The sequence below is a fragment of the Sus scrofa genome, chromosome 7 (assembly GCF_000003025.6).
Source record: "Sus scrofa isolate TJ Tabasco breed Duroc chromosome 7, Sscrofa11.1, whole genome shotgun sequence".
NCBI lineage: Eukaryota > Metazoa > Chordata > Mammalia > Artiodactyla > Suidae > Sus > Sus scrofa.
In genome coordinates, this window is record NC_010449.5 from 76,460,989 (window position 1) to 76,483,369 (window position 22,381).

The following is a 22,381-nucleotide window of genomic DNA, read 5'->3' on the forward strand; positions in this document are numbered from 1 at the left end:
CTCGATGTTAAGGAAGAGAAGACACAGGCCTGTGGTCCAGGAGTGAGGAGCTACTGCTGAGTGTCTACCCTGTGTCTGACTTGGTATCATGGGTCCTGTCATTTGCCCTGTCTTCACGTCTCCTGTCACCCCAGGAGGAGGGAGGTCATGGTCTCCTTTTCTAGATGAGGAAATGGAAACTCAGACCGCAGGTGTTAGGGTTCGAGTCTTATTTCTGTCTGATTCCAAAGCATTTGGGTTAGGCTTTGAATGAGAAAAATGGTAGAATAAACATGGGGATAATAATACTTCACACTGTTGTCCCAACAAAATGGACGTGAAAGTACCTTGTTAATGGAACTGCTCTACAAATATACTGGTACCCTCAGAGCTGTTGCCAGAAACTCGGAGAACTGTCTACATGTATTGCTTTTCTCCCTCAGCTGCATGGCCAGTTTTCTTGGCTCTCAGCTAAAGGACTGTGGTGAGCACTATCAGGTCTTCCTTTTTCCCCAGAGAGAGAGAGATCCTGAGGGATCCTGAGACACCCTGGGGTCTGCTATTCAGACCTGCTCTGCCTTTTTTTTTTTTTTTTTTTTTTTTTTTTACGTTTTACTGAAGTACAGTTTTTTATTTTATTTATTTATTTATTGTCTTTTTAGGGCCTCACCCGTGGCAAGTGGAAGTTCCCAGGCTAGGGGTCAAATCAGAGCTGTAGCTGTAGGCCTATGCCACAGCCACAGCAATGTGGGATCCGAGCCATGTCTGCAACCTACACCACAGCTCATGGCAATGCCAGATCCTTAACCCACTGAGTGAGGCCAGGGATCAAACTTGCGTCCTCATGATTGCTAGTCAGATTCGTTTTCCACAGAGCCACAACAGCAACTCTCTGTGGCTGATTTATAATGTTGTGTTAATTTCTACTGTATGGCAAAGTGAGTCAGTTATACATATACACACATCCATTCTTTTCCAGATTGCTTTCCCCATATTGATTATCAGAATATTAGGCAGAGTTCCCTGTGCTACGCAGCAATTCTAATCATTCCATGTGTCACAGCGTGCATGTGCCAGTCCCAAGCCCCCAGGCCATCCCACCCACCACCTGTCCCCTTTGGTAGCCATAAATCTGTCTTAAAATCTTTGAATCTTTCTGTTCTGCAAATAAGTTCATTGGTGTCTTTTTTTTTTTTTTTTTTAAGATTTCACATATAAGTGATCTGATGTTTGCCTTTGACTAACTTCACTTAGTATGATAATCTCTAGGTCTATCTGTGTTACTCTGTCTTTAAATTCCAGGAATGAACAACTTTGTTTTTTAACGTTTTATTGTTGAAAATTTCACACACACACATGCATGTCAGTAGAGAAACGGGCGGATACTCAATATTCAGCTTCAACAATTATCAACGTTTTACCCCAATCTAGTTACATGGTATTAATAAGAGACATCTGGTGGGGAAGTGTCTTCCTACTGCTGCATTGTTGAGCTTAAAGTTTGAGTGCCTACTCTCCCAGGTCCTAGAGGAGCAGAGGTGATCAGACAAAGTCACCTCCCTTTCTGAGCCTTTTGTTTTAGTTGGGAAGAGAGCCAAATGAGCACATAAAAAGAATTGTGTTGTTACAAGTGGGGTCAAGGAAATAAACTATGAAGTGATCGCAAGTGGGGATGGGGAGGAGGCTTCTTTTGTTTGTTTGTTTTGCTTTTTAGGGCCACACGCAAAGCATATGGAGTTCCCAGGCTAGGGGTCAAATTGGAGCTACAGCTGCCGGCCCATACCACAGCCACAGCAATGTGGGATTCGAGCCATGTCTGTGACCTACACCACAGCTCACGGCAACGTTGGAGTCCCGACCCATTGAGCGAGGCCAGGGATTGAACCTGTGTCCTCATGGATACTAGCTGGATTCGTTTCCACTGCACCACAGCGGGAACTCCGAGGGAAGGAGGCTTCTAACACACCTTGGCAGGGAAAGACCTTTCAGGGACCAGAGTGTATCTAGACATTACTTCCGTAACTCACCGCCATGTGATTGAGTAGCAGGAGTTTGCTTGTGCAGAAAGTATTGCCTCAGGCGATGACTAACATCGACAACATTTACTAAGGGAGTGTCTCCTTAAGCGGACAGGGCTCTGTTTTGCCATTTTACTCTAATCTTAAAGGGCCATCAAGGAGGGACAGAGTCACAGAAGAGGGAAGGGACATCCAAACAGAATGTAAGAAAGCAGTCTTGGGGGCTGGGGGCATTCCTGAGACCCTCATCCGTTCCTGCTCCTTCCTTTATGGTGGCTGCATCTGGGGCCACCTGGGACTTGGGAGTCCACGAGGCTTGGGGGAAAGCCTGAGTTGCCCAGTCTAGTGCTGATGAGGGCCTAGTTCACTGTGATGGCAAGTAAGCCACTTCACCTGTTTCCCCATATGTGAAAGGGGGAGAGAACCTCTGCCTCCTGCTTAGCTTTCCTGTGATTGTGTTTGCTTTGGTTTTGTACAGACATGCCAAATTCTTCATAAAGATTCCAGATAGGGATGTCGCCCCACCCATGCCTCTTGGTAAATCACTGGAATAACTTGGGTTGGCAAGGAGAAGCAAGGACGCCCTAGAGTTAGCTAAAAATAGTGTCTTGCCGTCTCCACTGGAAAGAAGTCCTTGTGCGTGTTAACCCCGTTTCCTCCCATCCAGGCTGAAAGCTTGAAGTGGAGACCACTTACTGACCACTCTCTGAACCACATCTACTTCAATGCGCTTAGGTCCTGCCAAGCTTGTCTCACGTTTATATGCTCTTCCTTTAATAGTTTCTTTTTTTTTCCTTGGCTGAATTTTGTGTGGGTGGTTCAGGGAAAGGGTAGACAAGCGCCCTTTCTGCTTTTCAGTGGGATTTTTGAAAGAATTTGAAAATGAGAGGGCTCTCTTTCCTGGATCCTATTGCTTCTGGAATGGGAGCACGCCCGCATTTCTGAAGCAAACATGAATGGGCTGCCCTCTTCCCAAAAGTGGTGAGCCCCCTGGAACCATGTCGGGTGTTCTGACCTGAGAAGCTGGCTGTCCATGGAAGCTGCCCGCAGAGGGTGGTCTGCCTTCCTGCTTTCAGACCTTGTGTTCTGCCAAGGCTCAAAGGGGGCCATTTTGAAGGCAGAGAGCCCCCCAGAGGGTAGGAAGGGAGAAAGAAAGCGCAAGTTCAGGGATGTTGCAGTGAGAGGAGTCTGGGTGGCTTGGAGTTGACTTTTGTCCGATTACAGCCTTGCCAATGTCTCCTGGTTCTGTAATTTCCCCTCCATCAAGCTCTTTCAGAAGCTGGAAGCTGTGGAGGGGCAACAAAATGCACACGATGGTGTAACCAGAAGCCCCTGACGCCATAATGAAGGGAGAAGTGGCCATTCACTATGTGCAACAGTGATGCACTGGTGGGGCCGGGACCCCTAAGCTCACCTGGGTGCTGGCCTAGTGAGGCAGCGGCCCCACTTTATCTCAGCATGTGGTCCAGCCTGACCCAGCCCCGCTGACCCGCAGGATCTCTGGTTCATCTTTCTGGGCATTCCCTTATATTTGCATTTGAGATTACTGAGCTGAAACTACGTGTGTGTTAATGGGAGCAGTATTTTATTGAGATGTAATTTACATATGCTGAAATGCACAAACTTTAGGCATGCAGTTGGACTCGTTTTGACATGTGTATACACCTGTGTCCATCACCCAAATCAAGATGCAGAACGTTTCTACCACTTGGAAGGTTCCCTCTTGCCCTTTCCAGTCAGTCCTACCCCAGAGGCATCCACTGTTCCATTTCCATCACTGGTGATTAGTTTTGCCTGTTCTTGCCCTTCATCTGTGTGGAGTCATATAGTTGTACAGCGGCTGAGTCCCTGGAGCCTGGCCTGCGTCTGATGCTTGGCATGTATGCACTGTGAGAGGAGCCTTGGATCTTAAACTACCTGGTGAGAGAGCACTGACCGCCATGGGGAAACATGCTGTGGGTAGTGAGTTGCCCCCAGGGCGCAAGATTGGGGGCAGAGTGGATTCTGGCCACCAGCCCAGGCTCCTGGATTCTGAATCCAAATCTCTCACCAGGATCCCAGGGGGCTCATGCAGCCCCTCCCTGGGGACTCCCTTCCAGGGCTATGTATGGGGGAGCCCGGTGATCCTGGACAGGTAGTGCCCCCTGCTGTCTGCGGGGCAGACCCTGCACTCTCTCCTCCTTGGGATGTGACAGGATCACGTGGGCCAGAGACCAGTGCAGTAATAGTCTAATTAAAGGTAGGGGATCGGCTTCTGGAATGAGGTCTCTTTCCTTTTATTTTCCTCTGAAAAAGGTTTTTCCAAGCGACAGGGGCTTTCCTTTCTCAAAATAAACAGATTAAGTAAGAAGAGGCCTCTTTGGTGGAGCGCTGCTGCCCCCACGTGGGTGATTGGGGACACTACCATAGAGCAGGACTCCAAAGCCCGGCGTTGTTGGGGGTCTCAGGTTCCGGTCCTCTTTCTGGGGTTCCCCATCTCCTGGCCGCCTGAATTCTGGTGTCCTTGGTATCTGAGAGGCAGCTGTCCATCAGGGCTATTACCCAGGACTTCAACCTGGACCTGGGGTGTAGTTCTTCACTGGAGAACCAGCCCCAGCAGCTGTGGATGGACAGATATGGCCCCTGGGGAGGATGGGCTGGAGCTAAGCCTCGAGGACCTGGCCTGTATTAAGCAAGAGTTTAATCAAGGGCGATCAAGATTTGATCTTAGGGCTTGCTAGGGCGGCGGGTCTGGGATGGGGGTGCGTCTCTTCAGTGGGGTGTGCAGCACCTCCCCAGCCTGCTCGTGGGTCTCCAGGGCCCCACCAGCCCCTCCCAGCTCCTCCCAGCTCGACGCCTTCCTGTCGCACCTGCGGTCTGGGTGGTGTAACGGCCCAGCCCTCTGGCCCCGGCACGTGGCCTGAGGCGATGCTATCTCTAAGTCGGTATTTTTAACTTTTTTTTCCAGAGGATGTGGCTTCTGTGGGAGAGCTTCAAAGGGTGCCCCATTTGCCCCTCGCGGCCGCCATGACGTCATGGAAATGGGAGGGGCCGTCCCAAGCCCCCAAACACCTGCACGGAAGTGGGAGACTTTTTCCACTTCCTGTCCTACTTCTGGCTACTGACTCAATGTCTGACCTGCTTATTAATTTCAAAATATAGCACTCCCAGTAATACTCAGAGGAAACCTTACTCATGTGTGTCTGGGTGAACAGAGGCCTGAATCCCAGGTGGCCTTACCCAGAGGCAGACACTGGCCGTCGCCTTGGCTACACAGTGTACTTATTAAAGAGGAGCAGCACCCAGTCTCCACGTGGCTTGCTCCCTGCCCCCAGACCCACCCCTTCAGTCCCAAGCTGTCCTTCCTACACATTGCTCCCAGAGGTAGATTGGAGGAGTTTTAAGATGGGACACGTGGGAGTTCCCTTGTGGCCAGCTGGTCAAGGATCTGGTGTTTTCACTACAGTGGCTCTGGTCGCTGCTGTGGTATGGGTTTGATCCCTGGCTTGGAAACTTCCACATGCCCCTGGGCACGGCCAAGATACCAAAGATAGGACACTTGGAGAAAGTGAGATGAACGGTAATGGGACCTTCAGCCCTGGACCTTGGTATGTTCTCTCAGTACCCAGGACATTGACTCCTGAAGCCCTGTGTGTTTTCTCAGAGTAACCATCCTCCAGCTTTTGCTCTTCCTGATGGTTCTTGACCGTTTACTCTTAGCTCTTGGCTAAATCATAAAACTGTGCTCACTGGGCCACCATGCTTATTCATCCCCACTTTCCGTTCTGTAATGTTCTCTTACTTTCTCGCCACAGATATACAGCTTGGCTGCCTCCCCAGTGCCTGATGGCACTAATCACTTATTTGTTCACTTGCCAATTAAGTGTATGTGAAGCATCAGTTGTATGGCAGGCACTCTGCTAGGTGTCAAAGACACACAGATGGACAAGATACACGTCCCATCTCAAGGAGCGCACAGCTGATTTTCTTGCCGAGATGTTACTTGATAAGGTGATAACTGTTAAAGGATTTTACGTGTGACCCCAGGGGAGTTGGACTTTATGGACAAAGGAAGAAAATAAACAATCCTTTAAGACTCAGATGGCTCCTCTCCAGTGGTGGGTCATGGCAGAGGGCTTGCTCTGTTGGAAATGAATATTCCACTTAAGTGTGTCTGAAGCACATACTGGCTTGGCCTGTCCTTCTCTTAACTGGACTGTGGGTCCAGTAGTACTCAGAGGTCAGGTCTCTGCGTGATGTGTCAGAGAGTCCTTTAGAATCTTAGGCCTGAGGTCATAAAAGGCATTTGGTCCATTCTGCCTACAGGGTTGGCTGGTGCATAAGCCTTTTGGGGCAGTAGAGTGTCTATCCAGAGAAATGGGTTTTATAGCTGGCCTTGGTGATACATTCTACCTGGGAGTGGCATGGCTTTCTGTCCTTGAGGCTGGCCCCTACTCATGGGGACTGGGGTTCTTTAGGACTGGGCCTTCTCAAGGACTTGATGACCCTGTCTCCAGTTTTCCTCAGCAGCCTGAACAATGCCTGGTCCCTCACTCCACTGAGGGGGTCTGCCGCAGTGGCCCTCGGCCCAGTGCTGACCCTCCTAGTGGGCATAGGCTCCCTTCCTCAGGCCTCTTCACGAGTCCACTTTAATTCCCTCCCACACCCCCAGCGGGGCCTGGGCCAAACCTGAGAACAGAACGACCAAATATGAGTGGACTCTGCGCCACCCCTCAGCATAACCGCTTGCTCCTTCTCTGCCCTCTGACTGGGCTCTAAATTGGCTTTAACAGCCTCAGACTTGAGAGAAGCTTCTTGCTGGGACTGAGGAAGCCCTGGTTTGGATGGAAACTTCTCAGGGGCAGTGCTGACCCCGCTTTCCAGATAGCCTCCTACTTACCTGAGGCCGTGTCACTCTCTCAGCTTGGGCTGGACCTGGAAGAAGCAGGCCTTACTCCCTCCATGGGTCTGCATGGATCCCTAGACACTCCTGCCCCATCACCTCATAAGTCCTTGGGTGGCCTTAGGGGTCCAGGGACCCTGAAGCCCTGCCATCTGAGGGCCCTGGGCTGGCACAACTCCTCAGGCTTCCAGGGCCTCCTTTAATCCTGGCATCCTCCAAGGTTCTTGGAGGGGGTCTGTCTTTGGCCCCTTCACTGCCTCCCAGGGTCCTTGCTCCCGTCCTCCGTCCTAAGCCCCGTGTTCCCTTCAGCCTCAGCATCTTTGCAGCCAACTCTCAGGAGCAGACCTGGCTCACCAGCCATCCCCACATCCCTTGCCTGGACCTTTTGTATACAGACCAAAGTGAATCGCTACTTTAGGAGGGGAAAAAAAAAGGCAAACTAATTTGCCTGAAGTTTTTAACAGTTGATAAAGACTTGCTCTATTAACCCTCCCAGGGGCATTTTCATTTAATATGGGGAGAGAATGTTTTAATTAAAAGAAATTCCCGGTGGTGGAATCTCTGGCATGTGTTACACTGATGAGGAGGCAGTTTTGAGTTCCCCGCAGGTGGTACCTGCCCTCCTGTGTGTGAGAGTGATCTGCTGTGATGGCATTTCCTCTGAGACCTTTCCCTTTAGTGATTTTTAAAGGCACTGGTATTTGGGCTGCATGTGAGGCAGCTCGGGGACAAATGGGGTTTCTGTGACTACCCTTGGAGATGCACGTGGTTGGTTCTTACTTCTATAGAAGCCATAGAATCAAAAATGCATGGAGCTGGGGGCAGCCGCCTGTCCTGTGTAACATAGGTTTTATTTATTTATTTATTTTTTTATTCATTATTATTATTTTTAGGGCTGCACCTGCAGCGTATAGAAGTTCCCAGGCTTGGGGTCAAATTGAAGCGGCAGATGCCAGTCTATACTGCAGTTTGCAGCAACACTGGATCCTTAATCCACTGAGTGAGGCCAGGGATCAAACCCATGTCCTCATGCATACTAGTCAGGTTCTTAACCTGCTGAGCCACAATGGGAACTCTGGCACAGCTTTTATAGATGGTGACCCTGGAGCTCACAGAGAGGAGGGGGATGCCCGGATCACCTATTGAGCTGGTGGCTCCAGTCCTGTGAAAAGAAGCAGGCCTGAGTTGTAGTTGGAAGGATTTGCATGTTTCTGGCTGTGTGGTCAGAGACACAGGTGGGCTAGGACCCCTCCTCCCTCTCCTGGGTATTGGCAAGCACTGGGTTTCTATCTTGACAGTGGTAATTGTGAGGTGGATGGCTGAGTGGTTTCTTCCTGGGGGAGTGGGGTTCGGGGGGGGGGGCTGTTCCTATCAATGTCTACGAGCCCAGGAAAGGTGCTCAGGCAGCAGAAGGCTCGGGAGAACTCCAGGGCCCCAGGGGACCCCATCTCTAGTCCTCCAGTTGAAAGCCTGAGCCATCTACTCTCCTTGGCCAAGTCCCAGGGCTTGAGGGGTCAGAGCGCATCCCTTCCTTCCTCATGGTCATATCCAGGCTGATAGGAGTAGAAAGGCTGGCTCGGGTCACAATCTCCTCCCTCTTCCCCCACTCCTGGGCACTCCAAGGGGGTAGGCATTGGGTTGGGACACAGGCAGTGGAGAGGTGGGTGGTCCCCAGCCAGGAATCTGCAGGGCAAGGCACAGTTTCATTGGGAAGCCAGTCTAAAAGGAAAGGCAAAGGAAGTGTTCCTTGGCAGGAGACAGTGGGTGGCCTTTTGGGGACACTTGCTGTGTGGTCCCTGTCTGCCAAATTTCAACGACCGGTCATTACCACCCATGTGCCCATGGGTGGCCCAATGGAAGAACAGAGACCTGAGCTTTTAAGTGGGTTTGCCCGGCCCCCAGGACAGCCTTCTAAGTGGAATTTTTTAGAGGTTATTCCGGGAAGAGGTTGACTTAAGCGCTTATTGAGTTAGGCTCCCCGAACGTCACTGTGGACAAACACCTTGGTGTCTTTCTGCCCAGCCAGTGATCCACAGGGAGCTGAAGACAACCCTGACCAAACCCAGTCAAACAGGAGCACAGGCTCTGTTCTTCCAAATCGCTTTTATTGACGCCATGGCAGCAGAATATACAATGTAGCTCAGATACACAGCAGAGCAGGGCCTGGACAATGAGATAATTTCTCCCACTACTTTGGAAAAAGGAATGATAGGTATTTCTTTATGAACACTATTTTAAAAAATATAAACTCTGCACAACATTCCTCAGGGGCTAAGGCCCAAGAGAACCCCCAGGGATCATCCAGTGGGACAGCAGAGGCACTGCTGGGAAGTGGGAAGTCTCCCACGGCCCCAGAGGGGCTACAACAGCCCCTGTCATCTTTGGCGGGAGTGCCAGGCAGTGTCAAGCAGCAGTGAGGGAGCAGAAGGGGTGGCAGCAGCATTGGGAAGCTCTTCAGCATCTTGCTCATAAATATCCCAATATCCAGTAGGATCCAGTCGGTGGTATCAGTGGAGGGGCCAGACCGGTGGAGGGAGCCTTCGCTCCAGTGGGGCAGAGAGTGCAGGCACCTTGTTGCTTGGAGACCGAGGGGAGGGGCCATGAGGAGGAGCAGGGGGTGAGGGAGCGAGGGAGCGAGGGATTGGGGGGCTCTCCTGCTCTTGGTGACCTGGAATGAGGAAGAACAGAAGTCAGGCTGCATACTGAGGGGCTCCAGGACAGTTAGGGACATGATGGGGAGGCCTCTGTTTGTAGGGTTCTAGGAGCACATGGACCTGCGGTTCTTTTGGATGGTGGTGGAACAGGATGCTTCTTGTCAGTGGGGCAGCCAGGGACACGGGTGGGGCGTGAGAAGGGTACGGAGACTGTAGCCAGGATTAGGGTGTAATGTGAGTATCATATCTTCTCACCATATTGGGGTCAGAGGACCTGAGGAAAGGAATTCAGGAGCTGCCAGGAAGGGGGTTCAATAGAGGGCTCGGATATGATTGAGTCTGGGTCCCAAGTCTCTTCATTCTTCCACCCTTTAGCTGTAAGGCCCTTGATGCTACTTGGCCTCAGTTTCTTCACTTTCAAAATGAGGATAACAACTGTTCCTCATGCTTTGTAGGGGAGACATGGCTCCACCAAGGTGACTGTTGTCACCATAGCAGTGTATTCTGTTTTAGTCAAGGGTCCCAGGCCATCGCTATTAACAAGAGGAACTCCAAACAGGAGAAAAGGGGGAGTCTGGTGGACCCAGAGTGAGGATCTAAAAGCAAGAGCCTGAGCGGAGGTTCACTATCAGAGCTTGGGGACCCACCCGAAGGCCCCCCACCTCCCACTGCCTGGCTGAGACACCGCTCACCTCAGCTGGACCACAGCCGCAGTGTCATGAGCAGGTTAAACCCAACCATTTTCAGGAGGATGATGCGGAACCCCATCACTGACAGGTTTTGGAGGTTGAGGTTCATATCTGCAAAACCAAGCAGCCACAGTGGTCATGGGCATGCACCCTCAGGTCTCCATGACTCCCGTGACACTGAAAGCAGGGTGGGGATAGGGTGGGCTTCAGCACCTGGATCTGAGCACCCGTGAACATCGCCTCAGCAACATATTTGTACATATTTCCTCCAGGTCCAACAGCATTTAATTTCCAAAGGGAAACCATAGCTGGCCTGCCCCTTTATTTTATCTCTGAGCCCCTCAGCGGATGGGGATGGTGGGGGCTCAGAACTTACACAGGCATGCCCCGGGTCTGGCCCCTTAGCAAGAATCTAATGGCTGAACCACAAGAGGGATGACTCAGTAACGAGGTCTCAAATGGAAATGAATATTGATTGGGTCCAGAGTAGGTGGTATGGAGGGGTGGGGATCTTTGAGCGAGGGTCACCACCTACATGAGTTCTGCTGCTCTTCTCAAAAGAAGGCAGTGCCCCTGGCTATGGCGGGAAAACGTCCTCAGGATGACTGGGTTAGCCTAGGGCTATAGGCAAGCCAGTCAGAGATTTCACAGCTGGGCCACCCAGAAGCTCCAGACAGTGGAGCCATTGAAAGGAATTCAGAGGCCGATGAGTGAGTCATTGGTCTAGCAAAACTAGACTCGTCCGCAAAGTACTTAGAGTGGGAAAGAAAATTAGAGATGGTGAGAGGAACCTGGGGATCCAAGAAAGCCCCCTGGGCAGCTCTGAGGCGGGGGCAGGGGGCTTGAATTGCTGTTCTTTTTCCTTAAACTTCATTCCTAGACCCACACATTCCTTCCCACTATCCACCTGCTCTATCTAGTCTGGATAATTGTGGGTTCATCATCGTCCCCCCCCACCCCAAACCTGTGTGAAGCCAGATAGACCCCTCTCTTACCCGTTTCAAAGCTTTTCTCTACCAACTTGGCATCACAGGAAATTCCTGAAAAGACAAACACATTTTTCTTAGAGTCTGGGGCGTGCCAACTGTCCCACCCCAGAGTTCCTAGGATTTTGGACTGATGAATGTCTCCAGCCTTTCCATGCTTCCTCATGGAGAGATCTGGAGGAAACATGTCACATATGGGCACCTGCTGGGATGAGCCACTGACCCCTGAAGGACCCTCACCCCGGCTTCTGGGCACCATTTCATTCACATAACAAACACTGGGTATGCTAAGGACATGTTACAGGACACAAGGCTGGAAGGAGCCACCACACCCTGCCCTTGGGCAGGTTGAAGTCTACAGTCCGATAGCGAGAGGACAGACACTGTGCCAAGTGCCGCAAGGGGTACAGATGCTTCCGTGTGTTTCACAAAGTTTTGATTCCTGCACCCCAAGTTTGTTTGTTTTCTCCATCTAAGTAAGTGGCACTATCATTGACTCAGCTGCTCAGAAATAAAATCTGGCCACCTTCCTTGATCTCCTCTTCCTTCTCCTCCCAACATGGTCCTACCGCTGAATCCCAAATAGCGTTTGGGCACTCAGCTCCCTTGCCACAACCCCATGCCGGCCTCCATCATTTCCCTGCTGCAGTGGCTTCTTTTTTTCTGCCTCCACTCTTGGCTCCTACAGTGTATTTTCCACTCAGCAGTCAGAGTGATTTTTTTTTTTTTTTTTTGGCTGCACCCACAACATGTGGAAGTTCCCTAGCCAGGGACCAAAGCCATGCCACAGCAGCGACCTGAGCCACAGAAGTGACAATGCCGGATTCTTAACCCGCTGAGCCACCAGGGAACTCCCAGTGATTTTATAGTAAATTGGATGTCATTCCCTGCATGTAGCCAATCAATAGCTTCTCATTGTACCTAGAACAGTATCTCCCTCTCGTGACAGGTGTGGCCCTGTGATCTGGCCCTTGCCTGCCTCTTCTGTCTCATTTCTTCCTGCCTATCTCCTTTCTTACTGTGCTCCTGGCTCAGGCCTCCATAGCGTCCTTTTTCTGTCCTTGTCAGGGACCTTCTTAGCCTGGAAATCTCAGCTCAAATAGTGTTTCCCCAGAAAGCCCTTCTCTGGCTTTCTCATCTGAGGGGGCTGTTTCGCCCACTCCAAATTAAAGCACATTTTACAGTTTGGAATTCTCTAGATTTCTTTCTTTTCCTTCTTTCTTTCTCTCTCTCTCTTTCTTTCTCTCTCTCTCTTCCTTCCTTCCTTTTTCTTTTCTCTTCTCTTTTCTTTTCATTCCTACAGCATATGGAAGTTCCTGGGCCAGGGGTCTAATCGGAACTGCAGCTGTGACCTACACCACAGCTTGCAGCAGGCAATGACAGATCCTTAACCCACTGAGCTAGGACAGAGATATCCTCACAGAGACAATGTTGGATCCTTAACCTGCTGAGCCACAATGGGAACTCCCATGGAGTTCTCTAGACTTCTGTTTGCTAATGGGTGGTCTCTCCCAACCAGAACGGGGCTTGCTTGGGCAGAGCCCTCATCCGATGTGTATACTCCTTCACAGCAGCACCCGGCATGTTGTAAATGCACAATCAGTGATTGCTGAGTGAATGAATGAGGTTAGAAGCTGGGAAAGACCTTTGGCAGGAAGGGAGAAATAAAGAGAGAGCTCTTGGAGAAGTGCATCAGAGCTGGGCCTGGAGGAGCAGTAAGAGGCTGAGCAGAGGCAGGGAGGTGGGGGCTCAGAGCGGGTGAGCCTCAGGGCAGTGCCCTCTCCCTCTACCTCGCCCCCTCTGCCGTTTGCCCAGGACGTTCTGTGGCCTGCTGGGATGGGGCTCCCTGGTATTCAGCAACAAGAGCAGAGGGGGTTTTGCTGACAATTGATGTGGCTGAGATCACCAATCAGAGCAGCTTTTAGATACCATGGACCCGAGCCCTGGGTCCAGTAGGCCTCTTGAACTCAGCTTAGACTGGCGCCAAGGCTGCACTCACCTGAGTTAGGATAGAATTCCTGCTGGAAGGTGCTTTGACATTCAAAATCGGTGCTTTTGCTCCAAGCCACGAGCCCGTTGCTCTTGGAACCCAAGGCCCCCATGTCTAGCACAGTTGTGTTTGAGTTGAACACAGTCCTGCTCAAGCTGAACACCGCGGGCTCCGAGTCTTTTGTTGTATTCATTTGAAAATCAGTGTATAGGCATACACTGATGTTGTTAGATTTGGGGCCTTTCAGCTGGTACACGGCGGGGTCAGGGTTCTTGATATCTGTCGACCAAAAAAAGGACCTGGGTTAGGAAAAGCTCGTCTCCCTCCTTGCCCCAACCCAGGCCCAAGTCCAGATGCCAGTGAAGGGCAAGAGTGTGGCTCTTGCAGAGCTGACAAATCACATGATCAGGCTTTTGATGGGAAAGAACATTCTGGAAACTAGCTGCTTGCAATGGATGGGACTCAGAGATAGGCACATGCCACAAGTCCTGGCCAAGAGGCCAGGCTGTCGGGGAACGCGCTCTCTGCCAGGCCCTGCCTGCCATTCAAGGAAACCAGAAATGCAGGGCTGCTTACGGATATTGCCCATTCTTCTTAAAAGGAACTTCTTCAAAACTTAGCAGGGCTAGTAAGCAACAACGTGGCTCTGGCAGAACAAAGCAAGCATAGAAAAGAGGCCCAGCAAAACAAACCATACGTCTTAGAATCTGAGGTGGTCTGCTGCACCCTGGGCATACGGACCTTTCAGGGCTAGGGATCGAACCCATGCCACAGCAGTGACAATGCTAGATCCTTAACCTGCTGAAGCACCAGGGAACTCCAAAAGTTTTAGACTCTAAATAAGAATACCTGAGTCCAGGCCCTGGCTCTATCAGATACAATGCCTTACACAACTCATACCAGCTCCTTAAGTGTCAGGAATTTTATCTTTAAAGTGGGGATGTTTACTTATCTGCTTTCCTATATTTTATGTGAAGAAAATTATGTTTAGTAAACTGTGAAGTACTGAAATAATTTTAGTCATTGTAGCTCTTGATACTACCAGGTTATTGCTTATTGCCATGGCAACGTGCTACCAAGTAACACACAGCCAGTTTCTACTCTTTCTTCATGGCCAGGAAGCAGGAGTGGCCGGAGGCTTTTCTTTAGTGCTAAGAATGACTCTTTAGTATTTTTTGTAGGATTTTTCATGCAATTCTCATTGTTTATTCTTTCAGACCTCCTGCATTTGGAGGAGGAAGCAGAGGTTTGCTGGGAGGATTAACACATTGGGGCCACCCAGAGTTTACAGCAGGGTTGGGACTAGAGCTTCCTGCCCCTGTGGTTCTCTGCTCCCACAGCTCCTCACCACGCATGCAAAATTTTTCAGACCAGCACTGCCTGATGCACCCCTTTCACTGAGCCAGCCAGGGTGGCCTTGGCATTGCAGATCTCTAGCTGGGCCCCAAACCAAGGGAATCAGCCCTTGGCATGGCCTTGGGAGGCTGAGTCAAGGCAGAGCTGCCTGAGGGGGGTGGGGGCTGTCCCTGGAGCAGCAGAGCAGGAGAGGGTTCACAGTCACGTGTGAGCCACATCCGAAGCTCTGGCTTCAAAGGATTCTGCCTGCTCCCACCACCAGTCTCCATCTATCTACCTGGGGCGCTGACATCACTGTGGGTTAAGGACCTACGGCCTAAATCCCATAAATTACTGGGAGGGGAGAGACTGGAAGCCATTAGCCGACATCATACCCTAGCAGGTTTGTTAGTCATCAGGGAGAATCATGGGTGGGATCAGGGTTAGGGACATGGAAGGTGTGCAGGTGCTGAGAGAATGTGGCCTCAAGAAGGCAGAGGCAATCAAACAAAAATTCTTATCATACTGTCCATAAAGAGTGCGTATTAAACCACTACTAGCTATGATTTTCATCATCGTTCTGACATTGACCTGTCGGTATATTTTTTTCACTCTAGTGACCAGTAAACATTTAAAACAAAACACAACAAACAAACAAAAAGAAGGCAGAGGCTAAGGTGTCACCAGACACAGGTTGGCCTTAAAGGAGAAAGGGGGTTGCTGTACAAGTCCAGTGCCCAACTTGGAGTCCTGGTTAAACTCTAACTCCAGCCCTAGAGGTGGGTGTCAGGTCGGAGGAGGTACAGACCACACTGTCCAGTGCAATAGTCTTTAGCTTCACATGGCTATTGAAATTAAGACTAACCCGGAGTTCCTGTCATGGCGCAGTGGAAGCGAATACGACTAGGAACCATGAGGTTGCAGGTTCAATCCCTGGCCTTGCTCAGTGGGTTAAGGATCCAGCGCTACCATGAGCAGTGGTATAGGTCGCAGATGTGGCTCAGATCTGGTGTCGCTGTGGCTGTGACGTAGGCTGGCAGCTGTAGCTCCGGTTCAACCCCTAGCCTGGGAACTTCCATATGCCATGGGTGTGGCCCAAAAAAAGAAAAAAGAAAAAAAAAAAAAAAAGACTAACCTAAATCATGTTAAATTAAAACTTCCTTTTAAGAGGGCAATAGCCATGTGTGGCTGGTGCCTCCAGTACTGGTCAGGGCAGATGGACGAACATTTCCATAGTCCTGGAGAGTCCCATCAGACAGCACTGGTCTGGAGGGAGCAGTGCTACGGACACAGGAAAGGCACCAGCGGCTGAGTGTGAGACTCAAAAGCCATCTTGAGGTCTGTGAGGGGTGACTACCGGGGCAGGCCAGTTGTTGCTCAACTTTGCTAGCGAGAGATTAAAAAGAAATAGCAGTAAGTGAAAGTCAGAAGAACTGAGGTGACTTTTAGTCCCTCTCAAGTCTCATTTTTTTTTTTTTTTTAACCGTTGGTGCCCTTTGGGCTTCTCTGTGTGTTTCTCCCATCCCGCTTCCCTATTCCTGATTGCCTCGCTTACCCTCTTGCTGCTCCCCTAACTTCAGTCTCTTCTTTGAGGTCATCTTTCAAATGACTTGTCTAAAACATGGAGCTTGTAGGGTCACTTTTGGTTCAAAATAATTCTGGGACTCCCTGTGGCCAATGGGATGATACTCACACTTCCTGGCATGATCTGGAGAGCTTGAATTTCCTTGCTCAAGTCCTTCATGTGCCCTTTATGAGTACAGCTGTACCATGCTCTTTACTCTGGCTCCCTGGAATGTAAGCTCTGTGACAGCAAAGGCCTGTCTCTAGATTACCGCTCTGTCCCAAGTACCCGGCACATACTAGGGACTCAAGAAATAATTGTTCGATAAACATGTGGCCTAGTGACCATCAGATTTGCAAGCTTTCCGCTAATTAGACTTTTTGGTCAAAAATCTAGGTACTTATCCTTAAACCTGATTTTTTTTTAAGCCCCCTTTTAATTTTATCCCCCTTGAGTCCTTTCTCTTGCATAAAACCGTCTCCCTCTAGGCCATCTTTTCCGCCGGGACCCTATTCCTCTGAAATGCTACTGTGTCCATTGACATCATCAGTTGGTTGATACCAAAATGGCTTTCAGGTTGCTAAATTTACAATAGTTTTTATACTACCTGAGGACTGGTCAGGCATCCAGCCGAGACCTCTTGATACTCAGTCTCCCATTTTATAGAGTATGACAGGCCACATAGAAGGCATCTAAAATTATTCACTAATTATTAAAGTCAAATTTTAATATGTTTGACGTAGAGAAACACAGATTTTCAAGATCGATAGTGTTGCTTTTTCCCTTCATAGAGGCCTCTGTAAGAAAATGAGTTATAACACCCACAGTTAGACTTACATAGTAATACTGACATCCCTGGGGAAGATTGGTGACACTGGCCCAGTCAGTGGCAAATGGTGCCACCCGGGATGACTCACCAGATATTATGGACACTTGGGTTCCCTTCCCGAATATGAGTTTACCGGTCGTTGCTCCAGTATTCACACAGCAGATGACAGCATTACAGAAACTTGCTGGACCTACCTCCTACTTCGGTGGGAGAAGCACTGCCTCTCACAGGGGACAGAGGATCACACTCGTTAGAGTTAGACCTTCTGCTCTTTGGGGTTGAGACTTTGTCTCTGGTGTGTTTAATCCTTTCTCTCCTGCCCCATCCTGCTGTAGAGCCCTGGGTGGGAGGTTGTGATTTCCATAAACCAGGAATTGAGTGGAGAAAAACCCCTTGCTCAGGGCAGCAGGATCTTGGATCCTCCCCAGGATGACTTGCTCATCACCTGTCTCATGATTCTTCGGGTTCCAGCCCAAAGATTCTGAGCATTGAGCACAGAATGAGTGGATTTTTTGGGTTGGGTGGAGGGAACCATTGGGATCCTACAGAAGAAAACAGTTGGGCTCAATGTTCACCCTTGCCCCATTCTACTTACTTGGCTGGACACTCAGTCTGGTCCCTGCTCCAAAATTTAGCTTGTTACCACTGCTGAATCCCCACCAAGGGTAAAGTCTTTGCAAGAACCTTCTTGCTGTTAACCTGCTGGAACCCACCCACCAGGCACCGAGGGCACCATCCTAGAAGGCACCCTGGATCTTTGTTTCATAGATTTTCTGTTCCCAAGGAAGATATTTTCCTTTCCTTTTATAATGATGAATCTTTGGTGTAACAAAGCCTTGATGATGATATAATAATTATATAAAATAATTATTATTATTTAGAAAAGATAGCATTTATTGATTGCTTGCTATATGCCAAGCATTGTCACATATTACTATGATACAGTTATTGGCATTTTGTGGTTGAAAAAGTGGAGGCTTTATTAGCTACAGAGGGTAGGGCCAGGCCTACCCCAAGATCTGCCAGCCTCCCAAACTGTGCTATGAACCCCACACTGTCCTGACTCCATGCCTTTTCGTTTCACATGATATACTCGCCATTCAGATAGGGGATCTGGGAGTAGTTCATGGCAATAACTAAAATGTCCATCGACAGATGAATGGACTAACAAGATGTGGTACGTATACACAGTGGAATACTACTCAGCCATTTAAAAGGACAAAATAATGCCATTTGCAGCAATATGGGATGGAACAAGAGAGTCTCATACTAAATGAAATAAGTCAGAAAGAGAAAGACAGATACCACCTGGTATCATTTATATGTGGAATCTAAAAAATGGCAGGAATGATCCTATCTATGGAACAGAGACAGATCTCGACCATGAAGAGCAGACTTGTGGTTGGTGGGGGGAGAGGGGAGGGAATGGGATGGACGGGAGTTTGGGGTTGGTAGATGCAAACGGTTTCATTGGGAATGGATGGGCTATGGAGTCCTACTGTATAGCACAGGGAGCTGTGTATGACTGGGTCACTTTGCTGTGCAACAAGTTAAAGAAAGGTAAATCAATTATACTTTAATAAAAAAATACATTAAAAAAACTACTAAACTCCAGAGAGGCAGGTTCTGGGACAAGGTATCCCAACACCATGCTCATTCGGCAGTCCAGGGAATTTAGCGACCTGCTGCCATAAAAGAGAATTTGTGTTTGCCATTAACTCATCTCTCTCCCCCAAGGGCACTTAGTTAATTTCCTGAATGTTCAGATTATCTGGGGCCGATATTATCAGCTTCGCTTGAAAGCACCGAATAGCTGCAACTCTTTTTATGTTTCTGTAAATTATTCTGCTCAGATTTTCATTTACCCAGTTGGCTCTTGGCATGTCTGTCTTTAATATGAGAAATGGGAACATCTGAAGTTACCAAGAGGGCTTAAAGAAATGGAAACGAGTGTTTCACATATCCCCACTCTTGCCATAAATTACTGCCAGTTTTCTCATAGACAAGTTGTCTGCTACCTTGCCCCCATCATTTGCACCATCATACTCACGTTGGTGTATGGCCAGCCTAGTCCCGGCTCCAAAGATGAGCTTATTGTAGCCACCAGACCATACGCACACACGGAGGGTGCTTTACAAGAACTGTAACCCCTGGCAGGGTCAGCTTCCTGGGGGTAGCAGTGTCTCTTTGCCTGTTTTTCAGGCTCCTCCAGAATCACCCTTTCTCTGGCCCAAGAGAAAAGCCTGGCACGCTGAGTCCAAATTGCTGAGCTTTCGGTGTAATAGCTCATAGCCAGCCTTGAGCTGGTCAGGTCTTCCTGGAGGGTGGATGGCCATTCTGGGTTCCACGCTGAGAGTGAAGGAAGAAAATTGGAAGAGGCTGGAGGAGAGCCAGGGATTATTTGGGAAATGAATCTTGAAGGAAAATTTACAGCACTGGCAACAGTCAGAAAACCTGGGGTAGGATTTAATCACGGAAGGGAAACCTATGAAAACTCTTATTTCAGAAAGCGGTTCTGTTACTCCTTGAGGGCAGAGAAAGAGAGAGACTCTATGTATTGCCATAGGAGTAGTCACATAAAATGCACAAGGAGGGCTGCTTAAGGTTGTGAGAAGCAGGAGTGAGTTACATACTGGGCCCAAAAATCTATTTCTCTGGAGGGTTCTAAGATTAGGGTTGACATTTATATGGGGATAAAATAAATCTCTAAAGTTGAGAGTAGTTTAGACAACTCCTTCTTAATGAGAATTTCACAGAACTCTAGTCCTAAATTTCTCTGCAAAAAAGATTCCAAGCCCAAAGAAGTTTGGAAAATGCTCTATACTGTATTTCAGTCCTGAAGACTGAAAATGCTCTTAGCATCTTTTTTTTTTTTTTTTTTTGGCTTTACTCATGGCATGCGGAACTTCCTGGGCCAGGGATCAGGCCTGCACCACAGCAATGACAATGCCAGATCATTAACCCACAGGAAAACTCCCCTAATTGTCTGTTTCTATGGATGTTAACCCACTGGGAGATCCTGCATGGCACAGACTCTGTGTTTTCCTTCCTTTTTTCCCCCTCTCCCTCCCTTCCTTCCTCAATCTAGTATAGTGCTTAGGATGTAACAGTTGCTTAGTAAATATTTGTTGAATGAAAGCCCTCTAAATATTTTAATTAATTTCAAATGAAGTTCTACTCTCTCTTTTATTAAGACTATTTCATTTATGTTTTAAGTTCTGAATGGGTCCATTTGCTAAACTTAGTATTGTTTTTCTTGCATTATTTAGGCTTTAAGGTCTTCTCATATTTCTTGATTAGATATGGAGTTTTGTGCGAGCATCTCCCATGCCCAGAGTCTTTGGGAAGTTTAACTGATCACCTCTCGTGAAAACTAGATGGTAACAAAAGTAATTTTTTTGGCGTAATCAGTCATGATTTCTTCTCTGATAAAGCTCTTTTGCCTCCAAGGAATCTAGAAACAGCAAGAGCCTGTCTCTGTAATGATGCAAAGGCCAGACCCCATTGGCAAGGACTACCTTTAGAAAATAAACCGCTATTGAGCTAGTGGCTGGGAATTCAAATTTCAAAACACTCAAACCTCATGAAGAAGCATGAGAAATTAGCTCAGGAAGTGCAGACTCAACATCTAGGAAAGCAGAGTAGGGATTTTCTGCATCTGTGGCTGGAGTCTAAGGTCAGGCACTTACTTGGATGCACTTGGAGTTTTGTTCCACTCCCCCAAGTGAGTCTTCTGCCGCTTGTGTCCACACCCTGGTACAATGCAATACAAATACCTGCCCTGCCAGCCAGGGAGCTCCCTACCTCCCACCCAGTTTATAGCCTTCACTCTTGGGAATGGAGCTTTTGAACAGCCTGTTCCATGTTTCATTGGGGTTTTTTTCGGCCATGCCCATGGCATGTGGAAGTTCCCAGGCCAGGGATTGAACCCTTGCCACACCTGTGATGCCACTGATCCTTAACCCACTGAGCCACCAGGGAACTCCAGTTCCATGCTTTTGATAATTAATTTCTCTCTGTGTTACTTTATGCTCAATAATCGGTCCCCCTGGGTTTCCGCTTCCCTCCTTGCCATACCTGTACTCTGCGATTCCAATTCAATGACTCTACTGATCTCTGGACCAGGGCTGCCATGGCCGTCATGGCAAGAAGGCTTAGGATGGGCAAACCAGGGACCAGACAGGTGGCTTTTGAGGTCCGGGGTCTTCTTTCACAGAGTACAAGAGGGATGGTGGTGGCAGTGTGGTGGTACGGTTAACAATAAGGCCCTGGAGCCAAATGGGTTAGAGTTAACCTCTAGCTCTGTTATTCCTAGCTGTGTGATCTTGGGCAAGTTACTTGCCCCAAGCCTCTGTTTCCTCATCTGCAAAATGGGCGTAATACCAATTATCTGGGGTTAGGATGGATATGAGTAATGAAAAAGAAATTATACAAAGGACAGAATATGGTCACTGGTACACATCAGGCATTCAGTAAATAGTAGCTAATAATCCAATGGTTCCCAGCAATGCTTTACACTGAGGGAAGGGTTGAGACCTTCTGCAGCCAGAGAAGACCGGTCCCTGCCCCACAGCCCTCTCCAGCACTCCAGGGTGCCTCGGCATTCTGTCTGGGATGCTCTCGTGTAGGACAGATATGAATCCAAGGGGACATGGTGAGAGAGTCTCAGGCACAGAGTTAGGGGGCGAGGTAGACCCTTCAGCTGCCAAGAGGACAGATCTGCTTCAGAAACCTAACCGAGAGAGAAACCTCTTTTCTCAAACCTCAGGGATTTGTCCTCTGCAAACACAATGCAAGACCTTGTCCAGCACAGCCTCGATCATTTCATTAGAGCTGACACTATGATAAGCTACCTCCAGACAACAAAGGACCCTTTAACGACGGAGCAGACCAATCCCAGACTCCCTCATTATTGCCATAACCTTCCATCATACATCCTCTGTCTACAAAACATCCCTTGACCATTTCTATAATACTCACGTGGATGAACAAGAAGCCTGGTTCCTCTTCCAAATATAGGTCTATAGTTTCCTCCTGATATACACAGTGAAGAAAGCCTTTGCTCAAACTGTCTCATGTGATCTCTCTCTACCTATTGACCCAGTGGCGTTGGGGCAACAAGCTAGGAAAAGACTAGCCGGCCCCCCCAAATTTGCAGGAATCCCTCACAACTGTCCTGGGGCCCTGGAGCCTCAGTGCCTAGAGGCAGTGATGGGAGCCAGCGGTTAGGGCCGGGAGAGCTCTTCACCTCCTTTACCAGGAGAAAACGCACGCTCCTGGGTAGCAACTCCTGCAGCAGCATCAGCAGCACCACGGCCACCACCCTGCTTGCCCAGAGCAACAGCAGAATCTGACTCTGTTACTCTTTTGTCAGATACAAGTGCTCCCAGGATGGAGGGCAAAGGAGATTTTGTATTATATTGTTAGTGGAGAGGCTGAGAGGAAGGGAGGGTGG

General features: G+C 49.0%; 1 protein-coding gene across 1 annotated transcript in view; it reads right to left on the bottom strand.

Moving 5' to 3' along the window:
- LOC102158035 (uncharacterized) overlaps positions 10,227-22,381 on the bottom strand; it is a 584,796-nt gene continuing 572,641 nt past the window's right edge. The window contains 3 exon segments of the mRNA NM_001315790.1: positions 10,227-10,333; positions 11,218-11,262; positions 13,208-13,477. Coding sequence (NP_001302719.1) covers positions 10,227-10,333; positions 11,218-11,262; positions 13,208-13,477 — 422 coding nt within the window.